At 38.0% G+C, this 21098-nt stretch overlaps 2 protein-coding genes and 1 long non-coding RNA gene across 4 annotated transcripts in view; all 3 read left to right on the top strand.

Moving 5' to 3' along the window:
* The first annotated feature begins 673 nt into the window (after positions 1 to 673).
* The window catches only part of LOC145203871 (integrin alpha-1-like), a 57231-nt gene continuing 36806 nt past the window's right edge, over positions 674 to 21098 (top strand). Inside the window, exons 1-8 of one of the 2 annotated variants that reach the window (XM_080076222.1) lie at positions 674 to 730; positions 1094 to 1211; positions 1777 to 1954; positions 2211 to 2277; positions 2814 to 2956; positions 3602 to 3707; positions 4203 to 4320; positions 4378 to 4451. In XM_080076222.1, the coding sequence (XP_079932348.1) occupies positions 1115 to 1211; positions 1777 to 1954; positions 2211 to 2277; positions 2814 to 2956; positions 3602 to 3707; positions 4203 to 4320; positions 4378 to 4451 (783 nt within the window). In that variant the 5' untranslated portion in view covers positions 674 to 730; positions 1094 to 1114. Of the gene's footprint in view, positions 731 to 1093; positions 1212 to 1776; positions 1955 to 2210; positions 2278 to 2813; positions 2957 to 3601; positions 3708 to 4202; positions 4321 to 4377; positions 4452 to 15174; positions 16747 to 17019; positions 17106 to 18287; positions 18434 to 19577; positions 19696 to 20400; positions 20570 to 21098 lie in introns of those variants that run through there. The other variant, XM_080076219.1, reaches the window with a different exon arrangement.
* Positions 5198 to 11090, top strand: LOC145204526 (integrin alpha-11-like). Its single transcript, XM_080077117.1, has 10 exons — positions 5198 to 5461; positions 5929 to 6002; positions 6607 to 6737; positions 7822 to 7939; positions 8374 to 8533; positions 8964 to 9105; positions 9571 to 9713; positions 10209 to 10317; positions 10871 to 10985; positions 11041 to 11090. The coding sequence occupies exons 1-10, from the start codon at positions 5292 to 5294 to the stop codon at positions 11088 to 11090; spliced, it is 1212 nt and encodes a 403-aa protein (XP_079933243.1). The 5' UTR covers positions 5198 to 5291.
* On the top strand, positions 11422 to 12782 carry LOC145203872 (uncharacterized). The gene is made up of 2 exons (XR_013853411.1): positions 11422 to 11643; positions 12103 to 12782. It is a non-coding gene; the product is annotated as an uncharacterized LOC145203872 (long non-coding RNA).

Raw genomic sequence — 21098 nt, 5'->3', positions numbered from 1 at the left:
ACATCAGTCATTATATATATTTGCATTTTCTCTTTATCCGATTTGTCATTGTTAAACGATTTCGTAAAAAAGTAAGAAAAAATTAGTAGTTAAGATAATAGGTTGCCATGAGCTTTGAGCCCCAAACCTCAAACTCTTTTCCTTGTACCAATTCACGTATAATGTGTTTAGGCTTCTGATTGGGGCACCGAAGCGAACTAATCCTGAAAATCCGAAAGACCAGTGCACAAACAGGGAAGTAGAAACAGGTAAGAAGTTGCCAGAAACTGTGTCCATTTCCAGCTACACATAGGTCAAGAAATTACGTTTGAGGGTATTGGACCCCTCATGCTGTTGTTGTACGGCAGTGTTACTCAAAAACGTCGTTTAAAGACTACTGAGAGCCCGCAAACAATTTGTAATACACAAAACCTATTTCCGAAATTCAAATATTGTCTTTTTTCATTTCATATTGTTTAAACTTTCATCAAGTCCACGAATGGTCATACGGGGGCAAAAATAGCCCGAAACCTAAAAAGGAATTACAGTGGTAGTAAGTGATGATTATTAAATGAACACACATCCTTATTTTCATCTAGAGAAAAAGTGCCTGGCGAAGGGAAACATTGTTTCCTGTCAAGCTTCAAGCTTACTCAACAATACTCAGTGTAGCTCTATAGCTCCACCCAGCGCTGAACCTGGTGATTCATTCGGACAAAGCGTCGACGTATTACCGGATGGTAAACTAGGCGTAAGTGAAATTGTGTTGAGTCACAAACTGGTTTCATCACTGGTATTATTTCTAACAAGTTTATGTGAATAAAAACCGCATTCAGTGCCATACGTTTCAACGTCAGTCTTTCAAACCTATCGTACGGGAAAGCCTAGATGGGATTCGATCCCATAACCATAACGAAAACTTAATCATGTTTTACTTCACATCACAACCATTAGAATTTGAATAGTTCGGCATAAAGAACTGTTTTAATTATTATTACGACATGATTTTTCAACAAACTGTGCGTATTATTATATTTTTGTAAGAACAAATACGTACGACTTGTTTCCGATCAAAGTAGCTCTTTCAAAGTTGTACCTTAAGTTGTGAATTTAGGCATGTTCCCCTACCAAGGAAATGGCTTGCGGAGTTTTAATGTACAGACCTGGATTCTGTTACCGAAGCTCGACTGGAGGATCAACTTGGAAGTCAGATCCAAGAACTACGATAAAAGGTGACGAATTGTGTTTCACCAAAATAAATTTGATAACATTGGAGTGAAGACAAACCTTATTTCACAACTCCTGTCGTGGGTTCGAATCCCACCGCAGGCTAGATTTTTCTAGCCTACGCCTTGCCATATGGTGGTGAATGCTTGGTGACCGGCTGATTCGGTATAGCGCCTTCAATGGGCCTGGCGTACTGTGATTTATTTCACAACGTTATACCCGAGGTGTTAAATCTTGCGATATAAGTCGGGAAGAGAACACCTTTAAATCATTAGGGAACGCCTATAAATTAAATGTGCTTTTGGGGCTGCTAATTTAATGTCATTCTCGGCCCATTTTAGTTCTGTACATCTGTTTTACTCGCAACTGTTTTACTTATGTTCTTGCAATTTATTTTCCAAATTGTATACTAATGTATGCGTTAAATAAAAGTTTTAATATGAAGTTAGACGCCCATCCATAGCAGGATGCCAAACAGTTACGAAAAAGTCATACATGCTTTGTAGCAGAAACAGGACGTTAATTTCAACACCATAACCAATAATAAATATAGTAATAACGTTTCCACAGATTCAATTTGCGAACGGAATTTGGATCTCATGTTCGTGTTAGACGGTTCGGGTTCGATTACACGAGCAAACTTTACCCTTGTAAAGCGGTGGACGAAATCGATGGCTTCATACTTCAGTACGGAATCTGGATTTGCAAGAATTGGAGTGGTTCAATATTCACATTACTTTGAAAACAGGTACATAGATTGTTAATACAGTTAGGGCAGTTGTTTTTTAGTTTTTTTTGTCCTTAGTTAGTTTACTCTTTAGCAAATTCAAATAAAAATAGTTCTCAAGCTTCTTGAACACATCTATCCAGCTAGGAAGCTCTAAACTTTAAAATGTGGAATTTATTCTTTGAGAATAAATTTTATTCCGGTTGAAATCCACCTCCAAGCTATGGTATCAAACATTTCCTTAATTTTCACATAATATGTTTGTTTTGTTTTTTAGACAAGTACAGAAATACATCAAAACTGAAGTTGTGCTTGGATCTTGTCGGACACGAGTTTGCTTTGATGTAAGAAAATTGTTTTTCATTCGAGGGATTAACAATTTCATACGTCAAACCATGAATTTGAAATTATTTTCCCTTCTTAAAAAATCGCATTACATTCTTTTCATTTATTTTGTAATAATCAGATCAGCCCATAACGATATTTTAAAATGCATGCTCTCATGATTTTTCAACAACTTCCTTCCTTTCATTTTTTTTAAGATGGCAAAAGTTGCGAGACGAAACATTAAGTAAACATAAAACCAAAGCATATGGTTTCTCATGTGGGTTAGCCTGGTAAAGTCTTTACATTGCTCAAACATGTTTCGCCCTTTTTCATACATTTTACCGTTTGGATTACGTACATTTTTTACGAGCGAACTTTTTGAACTATAGATGAATTTCTACACAACAAAAATATAACCCGTTCAGTGCAGCGGCAATCCGTTACCGAATAAGGATTTCTTGGCGTTTAAAGAAAGTCTCAGACACAACAGAACGTGTTTTCGGGCGAAGTATTTGGTTATTTCCCGAATTTGAAACGTGATTTGTGTATGCAGAACAAAGTGGATGGGATCAATCAGTTTAACTACACGACATACACTGCGCATGCGCTAAACAAGACCGTGATAGATTTCGAATCGTCAAACAGGTTCAAACTTAGTACCACGACCAAAGTCATGATTCTACTCACCGACGGACGGTAAGTTTTGGATTAATTAGCAACATGTTCAAAAAATTACAGTTCACCAGGCCAATTAAAGGAGTCATACCGAATCAGCCAGTCACCAAGCATTCCCTTACGGCAAGGCGTAGTAGGCTAGAAAAACATTTTGCCTGCGGTAGGATTCGAACCCACGAGCCTTCCCGGAACTCGCGCTCTACCAACTGAGTTACACAAATTCAGTGCTGAGCCAAGCGCAATTCGAATCACAAGCACCGTTGCCTGCCTCGCATGCTGCACATGTCAGTTTAACTCAAGTTTACTGTATATTGCAGTAAAACTTGTAACTAAGCCAACACTACAATTATCCAATCTTTTGCTTGTTAGATTAATATTCCTGGAAGTATAACAACAAGCTTGCAGTGACGGTGTTGCTGCAGCGCGCCTACCATCCCTCCACCGATTGTACACTCAAATTTGTCGCGCTTTTTAACGTCTGAACGTTGCGCAGCTATTTCCGGCTTGGTGAATATTTTAGCGCAATTGTGCTGCTACGATTTTGCCCGGCGAATTAAACCCACTTCAACTCAAGATCAAAAGTAGAATAGTGGTTTCTCAATTATCGTCTGTTACATTTTTCTATTTTACCATTTGTAATTAAAAAGTTCGTAACTCTATCGTTAGTTCTTCGGACGGTGAATTCCTGCCACAAACTGCTGATTACGTCAGATCAAGGGGAATTACCACATTTGCGATTGGAGTTGGAAATTACAACGAAACAGAGCTGAGGGTAAGAATAACCGCTAGATGACGCTGTCTTTAAGTTATTAACCAAGCTAATTAGTAGTGCTAACTGTTTGTACATTATTTTAAAAATTGGTTAAGTTCTTCTCGAGTATTTTGTATGTGTAGAAAAAATGTTCTAAGGCCACAAGCAAACATGATCGAATTTCTTCTTCGGAACGTCCCGGGTTTAAATCCAACAAAAACATATTAATCCATGCACTGTGTTAAGTCAAGTTTAAGCGAAGTTAAAGTTCTATTTTCATTGTCACTTTAGAAAATGTACCTTGTTAACCGGTTTCGTAAAACACCTTAGGACATGTGTTCTACTTATTTGAGTGATGCTTGAAGTATACTGGGTGTGTTCTGCCGTTGGAATGCAACCAACAACTATCTCGGTTGCAGCCGGTTGCATAAATACTGAAAAGAAGATACACAACTAGACATATCTATTGAACAAATCGAATCAGTTATATGTAACGCTTAACTTTTTATTTAACAGACGATTGCTACTGGGAACCAAGACTCAAAGAAAAACGTCTTCACTGTGTCGGAATTCACCGATCTTGCGAAGATTGTTGGACAACTTAAGGCGGCCATTCTGACGGTCACATTGGAAGGTAAGGTATAAAGTCTCAGTAAACATTTGTTTGTTTTCACACAACGAATTGCATTAGGTGGCGCCAACACTAAGACTTCGTCGTTTGATTTGCAACTGGGTGAAATGGGATTCGCGACGAATTCAGCAAAAGTAAGTTTTTGTGTGCTTGTTTTCGTCTGTCTGCTAAAAAGGGCTGTATTTGATGCGTTGTATGTGCATGTATGACTTAGACTCCGTGTGTACAAATGTGTTTGCGTAGACGCTTATGTGCATAAGTGTGTATTATGACCAGTATGTTTACGTGTACAAACCTGTAAATGTGTACAAATGTGTTTGTGGGTACAAGATCGTGTGTTTGACCACCATGTCAACTTGCACAGTTTGTTAGCGTGTACAAATGTGTTTGTGGGTACGAGAAATGTACGCGCATACAAATGTGGACAAGTGTGTATGTTTGCCCATGTGGACAAGTGTGTATGTTTGACAACCGTGTTCACGTCTACAAATGTGTAACAGTGAGACAAGTGTGTTTGTGTTAAAAAAGCGTGTGTGAATATGTTCGTTCTTGCAAAAATGCTTTGGACATTGATGTGTGTCATTCGCGGAAATTTGCACGTACAGTTTCGCGCGCAACCAATCAGCTGGTGTTTATTAGCCAGCTCTTCCGCTATCAGGCGAGAAAGTAATGAAAAAGGCACTTTGGGTTTTTAGCGTAAGATCAAAGCTCAAGAGCCAGAACGTCAGATTTCTAGAAACTTTTTACGAAGTTCGCTGCTGCAGTTTATAGAAGAAACATGCGTGGTATCACTACATCCACTAAATAAGTAGAAAAATTTTAACATTTTTAGACTTAAGTGTTTTATATGTGTCTGTTAAATTGCTGCCAGGCATAATAACAACTTGACAGTTGGTTTCTGTTAAACACATGATAATTTTGCGGTGTTTTATTCGTAAAGTAAAGAAAAGACACACACGCACAGAGAGATAGACATGTACAAGTTAAGTTTATTCGGGTTCTGCATTATCGGAATGCTGTCAGTTCAAGTTAGTTGGGGATTTCTTGCTCTGGATCCCGGGGCCTTAACGTATCTTACAAGCAAAGTATCTCCGAACTCTTCATCGACGTTTTATGGCCAGCAGATCTCATTTGGGACTGACAAGTAAGTTAAAGTTTTCTGTGGGCAAAAGTTGTTGTTAGTTTGCTTCCATAAGTAAAGAATCAACGACTCTTCTGTTTTCGTGTACAGTGATTAAACTTCAAACCGAACACTCACAAATAAACGCGAAAGTTTTGGTACAAATTAACCGGCGTTTCGACGTCCCATACGAGAGGCCTGTATCAGAATAATAACATACTGTGCAAAACATAATCTCTCTTATGAAGCAGAAACAGATATTAAAAGACTGGCATCAACGCATTGACGAATGAAGAGTTTAACATAAACCGCCACAGTCAAGAGTCTTTTGTAATACTGTATGAAAACATGTCAACCGATAAGGCCTTACTGTATTTACCCAATGTACGACTTTCAAACACAAGCTTCTTAGTACAAAGTGATACGAATCACACCAATCAACACAATTCCATATGAATGCGGCCTATTAAACAAGGTTTGCCGATATACAGATTGGTCATTGGACAACCAAAGGCGTCAGGTGATGGAAATTCTACTGATGACGGAGATGTTCAAAGAGCGACGGGTATGCGGAAGTTATTACTTGTTTCGTAGTATTACTAGCCCATAATGCAATCAATTACATCCTGGCTTTGGTGACACGCAAGGCGCTCTTAACAATATTATAATGATGCATAACATGTGACATCATGTCCAAACCCGTGCAGCTTTCGAATTGTTAATCAGGAAGTTTAACTTTTAAGGACATTTTAAAACTTCGTCTTTCATCGTAGAAACTAAATAGCAATATTTGTGCCCTGTTAAACACCCTGTCAATGTAATTTAAAGTTTAGCAAGTAAATATATTGATTTACCGTTTGCAGTATAATGCAAAAATCACAGGTCCAAAGAAACTCAGTGTATGGGATGGACAAATCAGTTGATGCAATGCACAGACTGAGCACTGTACTTCTATATTAAGCCGTCAACGTTTTGTTTACGTTGAATATATTTTACCTAAAATGCATATTCAGTTTTTTATTCAAATGGAATGATAACTTACAAAAAACCTTAAAATCCAGTGTTTTTATCCAAATTTTCATTCCAATTCATATTTACAACGCCATCATATGATTACGTTGAAATCGTTAGAAACAAAGTTTCGGGCAGTAAAAGTATGTTTTATACAGGGAGGATCTCTATATGCGACTATGCAAGTTTGCTTAACACAAACAAGTCATCGTGTACGGATGTTACTCCTCCACAAGCCAAACCTGGGGATTCGTTTGGTCTTAGTCTCTCATACTCCGAATATATGACAGTGAGTATTTAAATCCTATTGTATAGTGTAGGTATTCCTATTCCATATTCATTATTATTGATGAATGCACTGGCCGTTCCATAGTATTCAAATAGGCAATTGCACTGCATCTTGCAAGAAATGCATTTTGCCTAATACTATACGAAAATGTTTCACACGAGAAACAAACAACCCAATATACTTAGGACATGACGTTATGACAGCGAAATGTGTCATTTTCCAAAGAATGTGAGAATGATCCATTTCGCTGCTGAAGCTTCATGTTCTATACCAGCGGTTCCCAACCTGAAGGTCGCCACCTCAACTGGGGTTGCCTGACAATTTGTCTGGGGTCGCCTAAGGCAGTGGTTCCCAACCCGTTTTAAGCCATGGGCCACTAGCTCCAATGAAATAAACCCATGGACCACTTCATTGCAGTGAAACAAATACAGTCAATTTTAAAACACAGCCTACTAATACCGCAACTTGACAAATGTTATCAAGCGTTGGCAAATTGTGTTTGCTTTGCTTTCGACAGTTACAATTATTAAACCTACTTTCTGGTAAAATCTGGAAGCCCTTAACGCTTATTTATAGAAAACGTAATCTTCTTGGTCAAATTTAATTATTCCATTAGAACGGAAACCGAACACACTCAAGATTCTTGGCTGGGATAATTAAAAAAGTTTAAATATTTAAATTACCATCGCTTGATAGTCGCAATCGTATTTATAATAATAGAGCAATTAATTAAGGAAGTCAGGCCACAAGTATAATTCGCCTTCTGAATACAAATAAAAATAGTTGTAAATTCTTATGATTCTGAACTAGTAGTTGCTAAAAACCTTTTTACTGTGATTAATTCAACAAATACCTAAAGTTTTGTGTCAAAAGTTTGGAATACTAACTTACAATGACGGTTTTCATTTCCAAACGAGTGACTTTACAAAATGTTGACAAATATGTAGAATAAAGGCTGAAGAATTAACCACTTGTAGGCCAAAAATGTCGAAGGCTCCACTCCAGACCCGTATATAGGTGAACCCAGATTGTATCTTGAAAAAACTTTATTCATGAATAGTGAAAGTTATGGATGACTTTGCAGGCGTGCTCCGCAACACGTACACAGGAATGCAAGAATGCAAACCACAATCAAGGATTTTGTTATCGCAGCACTGACAGTGGCAGAAGTTGGACAGCAGACCCACAAAGTAGCTTAACAGGTAGGAAGGTTTTTACTTCCTTCTATCTATCACTAAAAGAGAAATCAAGCGAGAGCAAAAATAAAGAAACTCGTCACGATGGTGACGTCAATCCATCACTTCCAGTTTCCCCACTACGTAAACAAGGTTTTTGTCACAGATTGTGGGAAATTTATTTGCGTTATTAGCGCAACTATCTTGGGTTTGCGAGTTTGTGGATTTTATTTCTTGTTTCAGGCGCTTGTGTTTTCTTGAACGGGAAACTTAAACAGCATTTCTCCAACCCAGTGGTTCCAATTGTTCAAACTAAACTAAAGTCACCGAAGTCCCAAAAAATCAAACAAAAAATCCAACCAACAGACTAACAATAAAACAGGCAGCTCAAAAGGCGGACCCTTAACGCATTCAAGGTTGTTCGCCTATCGATGATAAAAATATAACAAACTTTTTCACAGGTTGTTCCAATAATTTGGACATCATGTTTGTTCTGGACGGGTCGGGTTCAATTGGTGACGATTTCGTGGTGGTTAAAAACTGGACCATGGACATGGCTTCGTTCTTCGACATTGAAAGCGGTTATGATCAAATCGGAGTCGTTCAATATTCCTACCACAGGTGTTTAAATTTTTATATTGTGATGTTTATAAAACATATTAGTGGCAAAACACATTAAATCAAAAATTTATGATAGTTGTTTGTTGGGTGAATAAGTATCACTAGAATTGAAATTCGTTTTTATTCTCTTCTCCCTCATGGTATTTGTAAAGTTGTTTTGGTAAACATAAACATAAATGCTTTCTTTTTATAAATATAAATGGTTTCTTTTTACTAATCGTCATGGTTTGAAACGGTTCAAACATGTTGCATTAACCATTACACTCCAATAAAAACGAATCACATACTCCATCTCAACACGACATGCACTTCATGTAAAGTTTGCGTTATAGTTTGGTTGGTGAGCGTGTTTTGTTTAAGAGTTTTTGCTTTCACATAATATTAACAATGAGTGAAAATCGGGTTTTCAATCGCTATTTTTGGTTTACAGCAAGAAGAAAAGTCAAATTTCGACTGAAGTGGTTCTTGGTGAATGCAAAACTCGTGCTTGTTTCAATGTAAGTGTGAATAAGTCGAAACCGAGTCAGTTTCAGGGCAATAATCGAACAAGTGATAAATCTCCGAAACCGGATGTTTAATCATTTATAACGTAAGAAGGTTTGGAGTATACAGAAAATAGAATACACGGAAGTAACTTACCACAAGTAGCAAGTTGAATTTGTCACAGTTTATCAGTAACGGTTTTTGTAAATATTTAACATGGCCTGGGTTTTATCATATATGAACGTACATCTGCTAAAGCGACCAGAAGACAAACGAGAGAAAAACTTTATTGTAGCGTAACGCCTTAAGTTTATAAAAACGCGAATCTTTGCAACATATCTTTCCCCCATATAGTGAACATGCAACACAGGAACTTCTAACGGCGTACAAGTGAATAGTCTTATTGCAAATTTGTTTACATTTTAAAATTGTTTTATCAATCAGTCATAAATCTTCCGCTTGTTTTGTAACATTTGTATATTCAGTAAAAAAGTCAAAGTGTTAGCTAGTACATAATGACTGAACCGAAATATTTCATACAAATTGCGTTGCAGAACAAAGTATCTCAAATCGACCTACTTGGATCCCAAACCTTTACCGCCCACGCCTTAAACAAGACGGTAGAAGATTTCAAAGGCTCTTGGAGATACGGAAAATCGGGCACATCCCAAATCATGATATTACTCACCGACGGAAGGTAAGCCAACAGTTCCCAAACCGTCATGTGTTTATCTCCTATTGTATTAAGTACAAATAATAAACGGTCTGTCATTGGCACTTATTCATCTTATATCGTCTCCAGTCGCATTCATTATCACACCACGTATAGCACTGGACCATCTGCAATAAGAATATCCGCTACTTCCGCATACGGTTTTACTGAAAATTCCACAAAGTATTAACGTTTTAATCCAACATAAATAACTAAACTGCAATGCATGCACGAAAATGTTGGTAAAGGGATATTACATGTCAAGGTAAATGTCATAACTGTAAAGATATTCAAAATAACCTTGCATCAATATCGTATATTCGGGGAATCGTATTTAATTTAGTTTGTAAAAGATCGAAAGGGCTTGTTGTAAATATATATTGCCATGAATTAGTACAACTTTGTCCGATACATTTTCCACGCTACTGCACGAAACAATATCTTCGCAATCAAGAAATTTATATTTGAGTCTTGTTTCAGATCAACTGACAACCACCTAATTCAATCATCAGCTGATTATGTCCGCTCAATGGGAATCACTACATTTGCTGTTGGTGTTGGACAAGATATTGACCAAAATGAATTAAAGGTGTAGTTTAACTGCCCAACTGCTTAAAAAGGCTTAAATTACAAGTTTAATTACAAAAGTATTTAGGTACACAACTCACGGTTTTGAAAATTCTAACCAGAAATAAAACAAGCCAGTACATTAGTGTGAAACATGACGTTTCGAAAGCAACTCGTTTCATTCTTAAATAAATGAATATAAAAACCAAAAAGCAATAGAAACAGTAAAAAGGCGAGTTTAAGCGGACATGGTAAATACTAATGGTTGTTTGTGACTTCGAACCAAGCAATTGAAGAATCTGCTAGAGAAATGGCACTGTTTGCAACTCCATATTAATGCAAAACAGAACAGGAAGTAAAAAGTAGCATGTTCCAACTCCAGTAATTGACTTAGTGGGGAGTTGCTAATTTTCTACATTTCATTGTCACCCTGCTTCCGGTCTTTCATATAAATTCTGAAAAGAGCAAGTTATCGAAAGTTGTGTTGTAAACAAAACACACAATCTCTTTACCTTGAGTTGACCCTATATCAGTGAACAAATTATTGTCAAATTAAACTCCTCTTAAACCTTCAGGTAATCGCAAACGGAGGCAACAGCACTTCAAGAGTTTACAATGTTTCTGATTTCGGTCAACTTCAGGCAATCGTCACCGAACTTCGCGGGGAAATCTTTAAAGTCGCACTGGAAGGTAAAAAGATTTTAAACTTGTTGTTAATTAATTTAAGAGTGATAAAACTGATCAGTTTCAGACCCTCCAACAGACAGCATGGTCATTAACAAGCACTGTGTATGACAATAAATAACTAAGTATAAAAAAATTTCCAAGTCAGTCGAAACAAAATCAGTCAAATAATTTTACATGGAATATATTAGCAGAATATAAAAGCCTAAACCGCACAAACAGTAACGGCCTTTTCTGTGCTGAAAACTGTGTTGCTAATTCTGTAACTGTTTTCGAAATCTGTTACTTGTTACTCCTGAGACATTTGCTGCTACAAACACCGTGCCCAACTGCCACGGGTGTAACGGCGCTTTTCGTGGCATCGTAATTAGGCCACAGGTGTTCTTGGTCGGTGCAACCCTCAGGGCATGTCTTGTTTATTAAACTATTTCGTCATGGGCATACGAGTGCAGGGTCAAGGTACAGTGAACGGTCTTCGTAATCTGCTGAACAATGTTGGTAAATTTGTATGGGTTGCATAGGTAGTAGTAAAGATGAGCTTCGTCTGGATCTCAAATGATCAAGCCAAGTCAAGTCAAATGTTATTGACATAGTCACTTCAGTATCACAGTTCCATTATTGAATGAGTAAACAACAAGGACAATGAAAATACATGGGTTATCAGGTGAAGTGTCCCGATCAGTCGTTGATCAGTTGAATGATCAGTTCCTTCAAATTGTACGGTTTAGTAACATAACGTTACAATCGCTAGAAACTAAATGTGGTTTTGGTCTGCGCTTTTGATACTGGTGAATTACTGGGATATTTTGCACAATATTGTTTTTTCACGGGGTTCGAACCCAGGACACTCCCGGGGACGAATCCCGATCAGGTTTTTTATGTCTGTATATGGGTCAGGCGCGCCAGACCATTCGGCCAAGTTTTGCACAGTGATGCAGGTAGCGACCACGAAAAATCATTTCGTATGCATCACCTAGCGGCAAAACCCAGATGCAGAGTGCATCCACTAGTTGTGGTAGAGAGGTTGGAACTTTACAAATGCGATAAAAATGATTCTGTTTTCATGTCTACAAAATCAAATGCCCTTTTGCAGCGAGGTTTTAAAGTTTTTGTTTATATTTAGGTGGCTCAGCAACATCAAGCACGTCTGTGTATAATCTGAAACTTGGAGAAACTGGATTTTCTATATCCGAGAGCAAAAAGGTACGTCAAAAAAATGCGATGCTCATGTGTACAGTGTACATGTTTCGCCTATGTGCGTATGTGTGTGGGTTTGTGTATGTGTGTTGTGCGCTTGTAGTGTGTTAATGGGAAATACATAGTTTCTGTTCTCCTTGTCGTTGCGATGCAGAAAGAGGATTGTAACACACCAAAAGGGGTAAGATTCATTTTTTCATGGTGATTTAATTTGACATTTGCAACATTATTTATTAATTTTAGGTTCAGTTAAGAGACGTTGGATCATTTGGAACGAATGGAAGCGAATGCGATCATTTATTACCGGCTTATTCGTACTACAAACTTTCTGTGAATGTTTTGACAGTGAAAATGCGCTAACTTTATGAAATGATATCACCTTGCCACTATGTTTTTTGTTATCGTTGAACTGTTGTCAACGACACGTACACAATAAGCCAACTACGGCAGAATTGAAGCAAAAGTTATACTTTTTATTGTTTTAATCGTTAACAGCGTTTGACGTATCCAAAATTATGGGGAAATTTTGTTGATATTATGTGAAAGCTATCAGAAGATTTTACCGGTCGATCTTTATTTCCAAAGATTAACAGAATGAAACATGAACGAGTATTGCTCTTCCGGCAGTTCTTATTATAAATAATCGACGTTTCGACGTCCCATAGGAGACGCCTTCATTAGGATAATGGCATTCCTTTAAAAGACAAATTTCTTGAAAGAGGAAGCATGCTTGAAAACAAAACTTATTACCACAAACCAACAATAATAAGTGTAAACTTAAGTAATATCAAATGAATAAGAGTTAGGTAATGTCGAAACGAGGATCCGATAAAAGTATTTGCATGCAGAAGGGTGGTATATAAGCTTATTTTGCATGAACGTATTGACGCCACTCGGATGCCGGAAAGACTTAATTGCGAACATCCTATGGTCAGCAGCACATTAATCTTATTTGCGCAACATATTTTGCATCACAAATCGACCGACACCTAAGCGGATGTCGCAACAGGGAAACCCCCTAATTAATCATCACGTGATAAGAGCTTGTGCAGTCAGGAAGCGGTTGTCACGTGACGTGCCTCAGTTTGTGGAATTTACCGCCCTGTAAAATGACCCCCAGAAGGGCACATGACCTTCATTGTTGTTTGTTCGCGTGCCATACTTCCTGTTTCTGTTCCGTTTTACAACAATTACAATCGGATTTAAACAAAGAAGCTATACTGAATAAGAGCCCTAAGTATTTTCATGCAAAAGCGTAAAACAGGCCTGACATGTAAAAGAAATAAAATAACTAATTTGCAATAATGTAAAATATATGACAAGCTGCAGACAGTGCATACTGTTCTAGCTTTAAGGTCTCAAAACAGTGTGCACTGTCTGGAGCTTGTAATTTGCAATAACTTTATGATAACTTTTAGTGTTTGCCCTGATGAAGGTGTCTCCTGTGGGACATCGAAACGTCGGCTTGTTATAATAACAACTGCACATTTGGTGATACATTATGCCTGGTAGCAACAGCTTATCAAATTTGTACTAGGTTTGTTGAGTGGTTGCAGAATAAGTAAAACTAGTATTATTGCCCGTTGCGTTATGTACATTTTACCTTCATGCTAAGTAACAGAGCCCAATGTGCGCTCACATTTAATTTACGGTTGATTAATACAAATGTGGCGAAGGTATGACAGCATTAACAAATAGGTTTAAGATTCATGGACAGGCGTCGTGCAATAAAACGTGTCAGTTATAGCTCGTTTTTTCGAACATAAGAGCCAGATGCAGAGTGGAAAACAAAATATAACATGCTGATGTCAAATAAGCTCTTATGCTGTATCAGCTTTTTTCCGGTATTTTCGGTAAATAATTTGGCGTTTTCCGTCAAATAACATTAAATTTGACAAGTCACCCTGTATAGTGTTAGTCATGTACAGTGCCTAAAGACGACAAGAAACCTATGCAAGCTGTTTTCAGTTGCTGAAACTCGTGCATCATAGTTTTCCGTAACGACAAAATTTTCATTAGTACAAGCCAGATTTGAAGCGTTGTCTCCAGTTGATCTCGGTACCAAACATCAATGAAAGTGTAAGCTTTGCAACACTGGCAGGAAATAGAACATATCTCGTGGACGTCACAAGTTTTCGTCATGATTAGTAAATTTTCCCTGAAACGAAGACTTGCGAAGGCATGCAGTAAAAAACGTGACCAGCTCTCAAGTGACACGCGTGTTATTGGGTTCGGGGAGATCTTATTTGGCTTTCCAACACCTTTCCAACATTACATTGACGTAACCTCGATGCCTAAATAGTAGGTGAGCGCTTAGGTAATCTGAATTATATTTAGTTACGTTCATTTTTCACCTTAGTGTAAACCCAGCTGCCGAACATTGAAGCCATAGGTGCTTTATTGATCGCAAGAAAAAACTAAGCGGTATAGTATCTGGTTAAACAAAACAAATGGACATTGCTTAAAGTTTCTATTATACGTTTATCACATGGTTGTATTACATTCACATCAAACCTTTTAATAGGGAGTATTGTTACGTTGAGAAGATGCAGAAAAGAATAGAGCAGTCAACTATAATATTAAGTAGGTTTAAATCAAACAAATTGCGTTTACTGGATAATGCTATAGTAATGTTTGTGTTGTAAGGATTTAAAGATATGTTCCATTGCAATGTTTTGATGCCAAATACTCGCTGCATTACTGAGAGCCAAGTCTGTTTTAGTTGAAACCACTGTGGGTGCATGTGTTTATATTGCGACTGATCCCATGTACATAAGGCGGTGAACTATGATCCCTGTATAAACCGGGGGACAGGCGCTTGTCATTGCCACAATCGGAAGGACATACACCACTGTGGGGACCGGCCTGAGTCACGTGGCGTATTTGTCTTTTTACAGTGTCGTTTTTCAGTCGCAAATAATGGCATCACTTCATTTAGCGGTTACCGCACAGGCAAGCAGGAGAATGTAAACAACGGTAGCAGCAGGTCGTTTCTCATTACAGAACAATACATCAGGGACATGAGGCTAGGTTGCTGACATTGCCGAGATGAATAAGTTTGTTTCGCTTATTATTTGTAAGGATTATTTAGTTTAGGGGAGTGCCAGACTTTAAAAATACGGAAAAGGCAAAAAAACAACTAAATGTTTCGATTTAGCTAGCTTACATTGATAGAATCGTCACGATATTATGTGAGCATTAGGGTCAGTTGTCGAAGCCGTTGAAAAAAGGTAGACAAACGTGTAGAACTACAAGCTGTTTGCACATACCAATAGCGATTGACATCGTATAAAGTCTGGTTTGAACTAAGTCTGTTGAAATCGGTTGGGTGGTTTCGTACCTCTTTACAGAATGTTACAACAATGACTTTATTTATTAATATCAACAGCTCGCTCAATCTATCAGTTGGTGTTTTCAAAACGCATTTCCTTTCATTTGCAACGTCCTGATGACGCTTAGGCTAAAATGCTAAAAAAACGACCAAGGCTATTATAGTTCCTTCGTGTGCCAACTAGGAGATCCTTATAGTACGACAAGACATAGCGTTTGCTTTCGACCATGTGCTTATAAAAGCAAAGGGTTATAGCAATTTTAAATATGCAGGCAAGAATATTCGTATTTCAAAGTCCACAATCCAATTCAGTCCGGACCGTTTTTGTTATTGCGATTGGGACACAATCGAAAGATTTTTTGATGAAATATTTTTTTACATTAGCTGAATGATGTTAAATTGTTTAAGGAACGTTAGATTGCATGGCCTTTAGCCAAAGTGCACCCACTCAGTTGCAAGAGTTTGAAAAGTGCAAAGCAGACAATACAGTATAAAACTGCCGCTTGTCAGTCAGGAATACGTCCCTAATCACACATACAACAAAAGAAGTAATGCGAGTTGGTGCTTTGCTTAAAACAGAGCTGCGATTGTTGTTGCCAAAACCTGTTAGTCTCAGCTTGCTGGCTTCCTGTATTTACCAGATGGTTTCATCTGAAGCACGACTTAAGAAGCGGGTGTAATGTTGCCAAAGCCGGATAGCAAAACACACGAGTTTAGGTTCCAGATTGGGTTTTCAAGTTAGTATGGTGTTGTACTGTGCAGAAAGTAGGAAAAAAAAGGTGCCGCACATGTGTTGCCAAAAGCTGTGTGCAAATTTCACGATAGCTGCAGGTGGAATTTCCAAGTAATTTGACTGCTATGCAAATATTTCAGAAGTTAGCATTTCACAGCTGTGGTGCATCATAATTGTGTTCTTTGTAACCAGGCTGACTGTTACCTTTGCTAAAACCGCCCTTTCTTATCCACTACATGTCAAGAAACTGTAGGAGCTGATCAACTACAGAGGAATTGCGTTATGGAGAGTTTTGAAACGTGGATTCTTTGTTTATTTCTTGCGATCAACGTTCACTTTATCCACTGCATTAACATTGCTACAGCCCCAGGAACAATGGCTTTCATTCAACCGACAGTGCTGCCCACAGGTTTAACGCCTCGTGTGGAAACGAATTCATCAACTGGAGGCAGCGACACAACTCAACCTTCCTATTTCGGATACGATTTCACCATCGGTGCAAATAGGCAAGTTGAGCTGTTGGTTTGGCTTGATTCATTTATCCACCATAAATAAAAAATAAACTACCCCCGAAAAAAGTCCCAGTATATAAACCATGTGAAACGATAACTTTCATGTTTCAAAGTAGAGTAAACAATATAGGGGTAAACATTAATACTTGACAACATGGTCGAATTCAGCTTGCTATTGCGAAAACACAACAACGTTGGCATGTACATTGTCAATTCCTTATTCGAATGCAACTAACAAAGGTAATATTATTATTATTTTATCCTTAGTATCACTATTGGGGCTCCAAAGACAACAAGTTCAAGTCAAACAACTGGAATCATCTCACGAACTTCGTCTCCTGAAGCTAATGAAGGTAGAGTACGCTACAGTCGAAAATTACTCGAAAAAATTACGAATTAAAAATTACGAATTGATCAATACTTCCCTAAAATAGAGCACAATACAGAGCATGGTTTGTATTTCAACAATGTTGATCAACAAATTGTCGAATGGCACTTTAAAATTCCTTCCTTGTTGATGCAAATCCATTAGAAAACCTTCAACTAAACTTAAATTACAATTACTAACAAAAGTAACTGGAAGTGTAGGAAGAACAAATAGTCGAAAGGGAAGTATGAAATAGCCTAGTTAGGTGGCTTGCACTTTTTGCACAGTGTAAATGTAAATGAATAATGGCTCTGCGCTAGAAATAATTACAACGTCAGGTGATTGTCTTATGTACATTCTGCAAACCGAAGAGACCTTACATGGAGATAAGAGAAACACGCTTATGTTTTAACAAGCTATACGTTAACATCGTTTATGCACCTAAACAGTTAGGTTGGGCTAAAAAATAAATCCCATGGAGTGTTTTTTTGATTGGATATCAAACTCAGTTTCTGGATTCGTGGTTTCTCTTAAACTGATGCTAACAGCAAGTTATATCGTCTAATGCAGGGGTTCCCAACCTGTGGTACGCGAAGGTTTTTCAGGTGGTACGCGAGTAACTTTCGTTTTTTTCACAAAAACCTGGATTCACAACTTTTCGCAAAAACCTGGATTCACAACTTTACATTTTTTTTACAGTAAATAAAAACAAAAATCTCATTTAATTCATAGGAACACTATGCACGGACTTGAAAAGTAGTTTAATCATAAACATTACTGCCAAGGTAGTGGTGCTTTATATACCGTGTTCTACAGCTTGATTGAAAACATGTACTGATGATGACAACAGAGATTGTCGAAACGTCTACACGATGTATTCTATATACACCACTACCTTGGCAGTAATGTTTATGATTAAATCATTTAATTCAATTGTGGTGCTTTAGTGTTATTTTTGTGGGCCAATATTCATCTTCTGAATAAAAATGATTCGATCAAATTAGTTGTTCTGCAAGTGGCACGCGTGGCAGTACAGAGCGTCCAGGTGGTACGAGATCGAAAAAAGGTTGGGAACCCCTGGTCTAATGCCACTTGAAGTTATAAGTCATGAGTATTCTATGTTACTTTTGTAATAAATTATGTTCTGAATGTATTTTGTTCGTTACAGCCACGGGTGATATACTTTCGTGCTCTTCCGCAAACTTGTTCGAAACCTCCACAAAAACGAAATGTTCGTCGGTGGTTCCTCCTGGCGCTCAACCCGGCGACGCGTTCGGTCAAAGTGTGGACACGTCCCCTACCGGAGACATAAATGTAAGTTGGAAAGTTTTTACAGCAATCAAAGTTAGAAGCACGACCCAGGATATTACGTCACCCCGGAAGTTTAACGTTTCAGCTGCCCCATGTCATTATTACGTCACTTACCGGGGTAAACTCACTTTTACAAGGGGACGATTTGCGTGACGCTATCTAATAACGCTGTGACTTACAGCACGCTCAAATTTCTTTATAGTTTAACGTTATTGGTTGTGCAACGTTTTCAAGCTGGATTTAGGATGCCAACCCTAAATTGTCAGCTAACCCGAAATTTCGGCTCCTTATTTTGGAATACAACCCAAATTAAGCCCGAAAGTTAAACTTACAAAAGCAATATTACGACACAATTGTGACCTTGTGTCAGATCCAAATCAAGTCCGTTATATAGAAACGTAAGCCCTTAGGCCCAGGTCTGAATAGTGCGAACTACACCTCTGTCTCAACCTTGTTTCACCTTGTTGCCTCTTGGTAGAATTTAAAGCAAAATTTAGAATTCTTTAACACAGATATCCAACTGTGTATCTGAAAATTTGGCTTGCTTGTATTTACCATCAAAGGCAGGTTAAGTTTGCCCCGAGCTGGGCAATTATAGAATCGCCATTGGCTTGTTGCAAATTCGTTTACGTAACTCATGCAGTTGTAGCCAAGCTATTTTAGTGTTGCAGTTCGCTGAAACTGTTTTGTTACTTCGAAAACAAAAATGGGCAACTTTGGCAAATCGTCAGCATCAGCTAATAAAGTCAGTCAAGGAAATATTCAAAAAATACCAAAAACTTCCGTAACATTGCGCTGATTGCCTTGACTTTTGTTGTTCAAACCGCAGGTTGTGCGCCTAAGGAAATGTGAAAAACTCAGCCGCAATTGGAATTTGTTGCCAATTTCGCAGTAACGAATTACTTCCGTTTATGGCAAGGAATAAGAAACAAACGTGCGAGATAGTATCGGAAATATTTGCCGTCAGCGACAAGTACATCTCCCAGTGTGGCGGCGTAGAAAACAAACACATAAAGCAATATTGTTTAAAAAAATTGCTACACTCAGTCTGTGGTCATTTACCTTAAAGTGTGTAATCCAGCATAGCTCATTGTTTACATTTGTCGTCCCCTTTCTTAATCCTTGTTAATTTCTATTTCTATTGCAGACATGTTCACCAACTAAACAGCAGGATTGCTTAACGGTCGTGTACAATCCTGGATTCTGCTACAAAAGCTCAAACGGAGGACAAACGTGGCAGGCCGATCCCAAAACAAATGACATAAGTAAGTGAAAAAATAAGATCCAAGTTTTTCCATCTTTTATGTAAGTTACACGCTTGCGTAATTGCTAGCACTTTCTTAATTCACTTTCTTAATTAAGAACATGAAATTGTGTGCTGCACATCAACTGGTGTATGACCACTACGTGTACATCCAGTGTTGCGCACAGTGGTCCTCATTGTACACAGGGAGCTTATGTGTATGCCAAGACACATAAAAATCTATGCAGCGCATAAACTGGAGTGTGGTCACAATATGCACGTCTAATGTTACTCACAGTGGCCCTCAGTGTGGTTAGAGAGCTTGTGTGTATGCTAACAATATAAAATATAAACTCACCATGTATAACAATATGTAACATAGATCAGGGGTTGTGGGGTTGTCTTTCTCTGTCGCAGTTATTTACCAAGCATTAAGAGGAAACAGACTTCAGTTTCGGATTCCTTTACAAAACAACAACACGATTTAAGCAAACTTGGAACTTTGCCAACATAAACATTGAAATGTTGGTGGCTTTTTCTGGACTCGTTGTGACCCTTCGTAATTAATCTCCAGCTGGTGTTACAATTTTGCTTCAAGCTGGGAAGCTTTCTTTGAGTTCTGAACAAACTTCGGGAGCATATTGAAATGACAGCAACCGATTTTTCCCAGATATAAGCCAGAAAAATTATGAAACCAAACTAAGTTTGACTCTTTTGCCTTTCGTAGAATGTCCACCTGTGTCTTCGGACATCATGTTTGTATTGGACGGATCAAGTTCAGTGGGTAACGTAAGCTTTGATAAAGTGAAAGCATGGACCGCTACCTTGACCTCCTACTTTGATTTAACCAAAACACAAGTTGGGGTGATCCAGTATTCACACTACTACCAATCAAGGTAGGAGCGAATTCAAAACAAAACTTAAAAACTGATTTACAAAATCAAAACTGATTACGATATTCTTATACTATAACTCTGACCATGTGCAATGGCAAAATCTTTTACCAAAGCTGCCTATATGGCCGCCAACATTACTCGGTAGATCGCACTAATTAGGGTTGGCGCATTACTGTTCTGAAGCTATTTACAACGATCATCCTATACTCTATAAGAAAGCAGGCTGGATGTTTTTTACTTGAGGATAGCGGTAGATTTTATAGATATATGAAGCAGTAGAAACTTGCCACACCTTTGGTTTGAAATTCTAAGCAAAACCCATAAACGGTAACAGTAGTTGTTTTACTGAAACAATGTTTTAAATTGACCCGGTCCACACCACTGCTAACTACAAATCGAAGTGGGCCGGAATTGATCAAAACTGATGTTCTTCAAAAACAAATACTTTTGTCGTTTACAATGATAAAAGCTGCTGCGGTAGGCGGTACGAATACAAACTCTATACAATCCATGCACTAGACACCAAGTA

This window comes from Phallusia mammillata, chromosome 8 (genome assembly GCF_965637545.1).
Source record: "Phallusia mammillata chromosome 8, kaPhaMamm4.hap1.1, whole genome shotgun sequence".
Classification (NCBI taxonomy): Eukaryota; Metazoa; Chordata; class Ascidiacea; order Phlebobranchia; family Ascidiidae; genus Phallusia; species Phallusia mammillata.
The sequence above is the reverse complement of the archived record's forward strand: the minus strand, read 5'-3'. Positions and strand labels throughout refer to the sequence as shown.